Here is a 6,732-nt window from a genome sequence, read left to right on the forward strand (position 1 = left end):
AATACACCGCAAATAAATTTTTAAGGACAATAAATCTACACTTCTCAAAAAGTCTTTTTGTTCATGTTTTCCTTTATTTATACAACAAATTAAAAACAAAAAAAAAATTATTAATATTTTTTTTCAAACCGGAAAAATATGACTGAAATTTAATTTTCTTTATAGTCTAATCTTACAGCCACGTTCAGGCATTTTATTTCATAAATAAGAGATAACACTTGATAAATAAGTAAATCTTATTATAGATCGACTCACATATTTTATAAAAATGTAGAGGTTAAATTAAAATTTTGATCACATATTGATTTTTCATTCATTTTTAGTCTTGAAACGTGTGGAAAATTAAGGATTAGATGAAAGTAGTAGTAACTGGAATTGAATATTCAATATAACAGTACATTTGTGAAGTCCCTAGTGGGTGCTCTAATTTATATATTATGCCATATATAAATCACCTCAGCTACTTTCCATAATCAATGCCTCTCTTAACATTTTTGTGGCATCAACAACACCTAAAACCTCTTCAATTATTATCCCGTTGGGGATTAATTTTCACACAATATATAGGTAATCACATTTTTTAATTTACCAAAATAAAGTTAATAACATGTGATTTGTTTTCTCCTAAAACTGACTCCCTTGGAAGGTCTGACCAAACTGCCAGTTAGCTGGTGCCACGTTGAAGGCTGTTACAGTTCTACCGTCACTGGCGGTGACTTGAAAAGATAGGCTTTGTCCATTGAGGTAGGAGTTGCTCTGCCAATTTTGTCCCCAGTTTCTTGACATAGGTTGCCAGCTAGTCCTGGACCCTTTGATGGAGACTGCATGGACATCCCCTGCACCCGCGACGTTGGTGATCAAAACCAGGTTGAAGTAAGAGTGTCCATTGATTGTGAATCTTATTCCCCCCTTTTTCACACAGGGCACCCTGTCATCATCACCACCAAATAAAAAAAAGAAGAGGTTTTAAGTAGGTAGGTTGGTAGGAAACTAGAACAAGTTAAATCAAATTATATATGCTCTTTCCCATCAATATCAAAGATCTCAATACAGAAAACATTTGGAAAAAATTGTTTCTCTTTTTGGTTATTTTCTTTTACAGGGGTTAACCATTTTAAAATAGATAATTTATTGAATTTGTTATAAAGAGGGTGAGACTTTTACTTTATTATAAATACAGAAATTATGAATGTGGGAATTGTTTACGAGTTTTTTTGTGCATGGATGAAGTTTGTACACTCCACACCATGGTGTGGAAAATGCAAACACAGTTTCTGTTAATGGCTTGGTCACGTACCTTCGAAATGCCACAGGCACAATTCCAGCTCTATATTGAGCAATCTGAAGGAAGGCTGGTTCTGCCATATCAAAGTGTTGTAGAGGAGGGTTGCACCAACCACCATCATTGTTCGGCAAAGCAAAGTTTGGAGGACAGAAGTTTGTAGCAGTAACAACAATGGTGCCAGGCTTGCACCATCTTGAGTCATCATCACACCTCATTTCAAAACATGCCCCACAACTCAAGCCATTGTCGAACAATGCAGTGCTTAGAGCTGCAGTGTTAGTTCCATATCCCTGACTGTACAAATTCCCATACCCACATGCACCTCCTGCACGCATCAAACAACAGGGTCAAAAATTACAAAACAAGATAAAAACAATGTCAAAGTAATGTTTACTAAAAGTCTCAGATTCTGAGTGTGTTTTACATGAAGTGGTTCTGAATACTGAGTAAATTTGTTTGGAGATAGATAAAGACAAAAGTTAAACTCACCCATTGTGCCGGAAGCATCACCGCCACCGTAGAAAGTGGCATGACCACCCTGCCAACCGCCGTAGTCAGCAAAGGCACCCTTTAAGTGCATGTGAAGGTGGATAGAAATGAGAAGTAGGACAAAAGAAGATGCATGGAGTGCCATTGGAAATTCCTTGGTTGAAGAGAGGAATGTGCAGTTAATTTGCTCTGCTCTGCTGTGATGCTGAATGGTTTAGCCCATAGAGGGGTGTGTATTTATAAGCATGATCTGGTTTCTGACAGGCACAGTGGTGGGGTTATTTCCTTAAAGTCACAGAACAAGTGCCAAATCGAATGCACATGCGATGGTTCTGGTTGAGATTCCCAACCGCTAATCTTGTAGGCCAGAGACCAGCACATGCATCCCCAACGGCCCAACAAACTTTATAGGCCTATTATCATATTTCTCTTAGCCATCACTTTAGTAGCATTACTTAGGTACTGTTAGTTGGATAAGAGTGATAGAATAGGGAGAGATTCTCAGACTCAAGGAACAAAAACGTCAAGGACATCTTATTAATTAATACTCAAATATCACTGCATAAACTCCGATCACAAACAGTTTTACTTAGTAATTGAAATAGTATCTATTAAAAAATCTAAAATCTCGTTATGGATCTCAAGTTATATCAAATTATCATTTGTTAGGTTTACAGAAGAAGTTTTACTGGAAAGATACAACACCAATAAAACCTGAGTCCAAATGAATTATCATTCTTTAAACAATGGATATCGATGGTTAACAGTTTGTGGTGTAGGTGTTTTGAGTTGGAGTGACAAGAGATATAAATGCACCTCCAAATGAATTGGGTAGGGCAGGGTCTTAATTGAGGAAATCAGAAACCTAACATTATCTTTGCACATGAAAGGGTATCTGTCTATCTGGGCCAGGAAAAGCAGGAGCATCTGAGGGCATTTCCATGATATATGCCTCTCCTTTTCCACGCGAAAAAGACGATAGTATCTTCTATGTGCTTCACAGTTTGGCACATAGACAGGATTTCATAGACAGTGTCATTAACTATGTGGTTTCTTCGATATAATTAAAGTGTTTGGTTCATAATTTATTAGAAACATGCTTGCCAAATCATGGTTGGACTCATACGTGGCCTAATGTATCCCCGTGTGCCAAAAAAGAACTGAAGAATGATTGGGTTGATGTGCATGCTCAGAGTTTTTTTATTAGATCGGATGAAAGTAGTTGCTTCACATATCATTTTCGATCATTGATTATGTGTTTGACACCCATTAATTAAGGCATTTGGATAAACCATTCTAGCAAATTTTGTTCTCTTCAAATATTTGGAAGTGCTTTATTGCATTTAGATGTTACTTGATCAAAATCATATCGTATAATTGTCATCACATGCCATAATCTTAAGAGGGAATGAATCTCTACTCTCTCTAAATATTCTAGAACTTTTTATAGTGATAGACATTTCATCCATTTGAACACAAGAAATATTAAACTTTTACATTATACTTCCAATATATACAATATTCTTCCGATATTCACTATTCCAATGATATTTTTAGATCAATTATTTCATTTAAAAGATTGTATCATTTGAACTTTGGAATTCTTTTATAATTTTATTTTGTAAGAATGCGTTTGTTTTAACGAAGACTTTATTGAAAAATATAAATTTATTAAATATTCAATACAATATAAAAGTTTAATAAAAATTCAATTGAAAATTTTTAAATTTATCACATACTTAAACTTTAATTAAGTCTTTATTTTATTTTCATTTGTACAGTAAGAGTTGTCGTAAATTCTAATGAAATTGAGAGAAGCTGTATCATTGGATTTATTTGTACTTTAATTTCAACTCTTACTTTTATTTTAATTTTTTTGAAAATTTAATTATTTTTTTAAAAATATAAAATAAACTAAACATATTTTTAAATATCTTCCTAGCATAACATTTCTTATAATAATATTGTTGAAAAAACGTATAATTTTCAAATAAAAATATGCAATTCAATTATTTCTTACAATCTTTCTATTTATGAAAATATCAGTTTAGATTAATTAAAATACTAGGTAATAATATTTTATTTTACCAGTTTCATTTGAAAAACTAAACACTTTTCTTAGATTAAATTTCCTTAAACTTGATACTAAGAATAAAAGCAATAAAAGATTTAGAATAAAAAGTTATAAAAGATAAAATTGTAATTAAATAAAATTTGTATTTACTACTATTTTTAAAATCAACAATACTTTTATATTTACATTCGAAACCAAACGAAGTACTCTGTAAATTTTATTTACAATTCTCCTGTTTTTGGGCAAATTATATCAGATATCTTTTCCTTTCTATTTATATATTTAACAGTGGAGTATTTAACAAGAATTCACTGAAAGGGAGAAAAATACATTTATGAATGTGCATAATTGTTTTGAATTAAAATCATATAAAATATATTTGGTAAGCCACTTTAAGTGTTTATAATATTTTTGTCTAAAGTGACTCTTGATAATTTATCATAGCATCTAGCTATTAAATAGTTGGTTTTCTGCTGTGGGTTTAGGGATCAATGACACTGCCCTTCACAAGGGACTGTCCCAAAGTGGTCACATTGTCATATCAAATTAAGGATCTTACTGTTGTGGAGACCTTTGCTGCCACGTTTTTTCTGTGGGAGGGATCAATCAGAAGCCGCAAACAATGACTACAACTCCGTTCAAGAGTAGGACTGCTCATATGGACTAATTATTTTTCCAATTAAATGACGAAAATAATTAAGACAAAAATTATCCATCAATTTTAATAAGTTTAATTATGTATAAATTTTCGATAAATTTAAAATTTTTTAAAGTTGAATTTTTCTTGTAATTTATTAAGTTCTAAAAATTTAAAATTTTTTTAATTGAATTTCTGTTATTATACTTTTTGTTACACTGCTTCTGAATAAACATTGTCACATAATATATAAAAAAGCACTTTCAAGAATTTATAGTTGTATTTACCTAAAATTATTTTTAAAATTAATTAAAATTATAAACTTATAAAATTTAAAATTTAAAAATTTAAAAATATTTAATATTTTAACTTCAAATATAATATTTATTATTTTTTTTCTAATATATTACACAGTTTTTCCATTTGTATTCTATGTAAGATTTTTAAATTATACTTAAATTTTTAATATATATATATATATATATATATATATATATATATATATATATATATATATATATATATATATATATATATATATATACTAGTCTCAAAAGAAAATAAGTGGAGTATTTGATTTTTATTTCTCATAAGATGCAAAATTGTAATATTTTAAAAAAAGTAATATAGAAAATTAAACCGTCATATTTTCAAATCTATGGAATCAATACCTTAATTTTTTTAATAAGATTTTGTTATTCCTAATGAGTTTTTTTAATGTATACCGTCTTTAAACAATAAATTTCAATGCATAGAAATGAAATCATTTTTATGAATAAAATGAAGGATAGTGAGAAAGTGTTAAACTTAGTTCAAATCAAGACTTGGATGTGGATAACTAATAAAGTTTCCAATGTGAGATTCATATACTCAGATTGGTGCTTGTGTCTAGATTTGTGCATTAAATCAATAGTGGAATAGGAGTTTGTTTTTTTCTTTGGTTAGTTGGGAGGGCTTTTGTAGCTGCCGGAGGTGTAGTCTTGTCCACACAAATCACATGGTGCTTGTTTGTTAGGTGTTTTGAGATATATTTTATTTGCGATATCTTTTTGAAGTTACACTTTTACTCAACTCATTTGTGTCTATCTAATTGTGTCATCTAGACGCAGGCTATATAGTCTAAAGATTTCTCTTGCAGAACACAAAGTGTGGGCTTATGGACCGGATGAACATACATAGAAAACAAAAGAGAAATTTTGTCACAAAATTGACTAAGACAATGATTTTTCCTTGAGCTTGTGAAATCCTCAACATTCTTTTGTTTCTTTGTCTTCAAAATTCTGTTCTGTTTTGGTTGTAAAATAATTATCTTAAATTGTTATATATTCTCTTCTTGATAGGTTATCGATGTTGTTTTCTTTTTTAATTTTATACAATTTTGTTCTTTGTTTTTTTATATGTAAAAGGGTTGAAGCACCCTAAATATTTCTCTATTTATATATTTTTTATTGTTGATAAGAAAAAAATAATGAACTTCAACATCGACATGTTACCTTGGGTGTGGTTCTTAGTTTTAACATGAGTTTCACACTTGTGATAATGCTACAATATAAAATAAACCCAATAAAAATAAAACTAAACAAGAAATATAAGAAAACAGAAAACTGCAACTATGCCGCTAATTAATTCAATGTATACCCTAAACAACAACGAAATCCACTTTAAGGAAAAACACGACACTAAAATTTGAAATAACATAGATGGGTGATGTTGATGCTTGGTAATAGCAGATACAGTGCATAATTTAGAGCTTAACATCTCTAAATTCAAAACTACTAACTAATCTTCAGCCTACCATTATTATTAAGTCATAATCAAAATTGAGATTCATTAATTTGATCTTCAATGGCTTTCTTAATCTCCACATTCCTTAACGACTGTGGCTTCATCAATCTTAAGTTCTTCCATCTGCTGCATAATTGTGTTCATACTCGCTTCAATCAAACCCAGCAACCCTTGAAGCTCTTCCTTGGTTAAATCTTTGAGATTAGGAAATTCTCCAGTTTCATCGTACACTTGAAGCACGTCAAGGAACAACTCCTTCAATCTATTCTCTTCCCTCAGCTTCCTCAGCTCCTCCTTCGCCTCTCTGATCATATTTTCTACTCTCTTCTCTTCTTCTCTCTCCATTCTTCTTTGTTCCTCTTGTGCCAACTCAACCATTTTCCACTCTTTCAACTTCTTCACCATCTTTTTCTTCTTCTTGAATGTTACTTGCCTCACTAACTTATGCCTCAAAACTACAAC

General features: G+C 30.8%; 1 protein-coding gene across 1 annotated transcript; it reads right to left on the reverse strand.

Moving 5' to 3' along the window:
- Nucleotides 1-349: 349 nt before the first annotated feature.
- Nucleotides 350-1,972, reverse strand: LOC114193799 (expansin-A4-like). The gene is made up of 3 exons (XM_028083740.2): nucleotides 1,775-1,972; nucleotides 1,298-1,610; nucleotides 350-928 (listed from the first exon to the last, which is right to left on the reverse strand). The coding sequence occupies exons 1-3, from the start codon at nucleotides 1,917-1,919 to the stop codon at nucleotides 625-627; spliced, it is 762 nt and encodes a 253-aa protein (XP_027939541.1). The 5' UTR covers nucleotides 1,920-1,972; the 3' UTR covers nucleotides 350-624.
- Nucleotides 1,973-6,732: the final 4,760 nt, after the last annotated feature.

This window comes from Vigna unguiculata, chromosome 8 (assembly GCF_037176805.1).
Source record: "Vigna unguiculata cultivar grain cowpea cultivar isolate G323 ecotype 2 chromosome 8, ASM3717680v1, whole genome shotgun sequence".
NCBI classification, from domain to species: Eukaryota; Viridiplantae; Streptophyta; class Magnoliopsida; order Fabales; family Fabaceae; genus Vigna; species Vigna unguiculata.

Excerpts from the sequence above, each read along its gene's own strand:
- LOC114193799 (XM_028083740.2), bottom strand. The coding sequence starts at position 1,919 with ATGGCACTCCATGCATCTTCTTTTGTCCTACTTCTCATTTCTATCCAC. Across the intron at positions 1,611-1,774 it reads TGATGCTTCCGGCACAATGG|GAGGTGCATGTGGGTATGGG; the intron begins GTGAGTTTAACT and ends TGATGCGTGCAG. Across the intron at positions 929-1,297 it reads GTGCCTGTGGCATTTCGAAG|GGTGCCCTGTGTGAAAAAGG; the intron begins GTACGTGACCAA and ends TGATGATGACAG.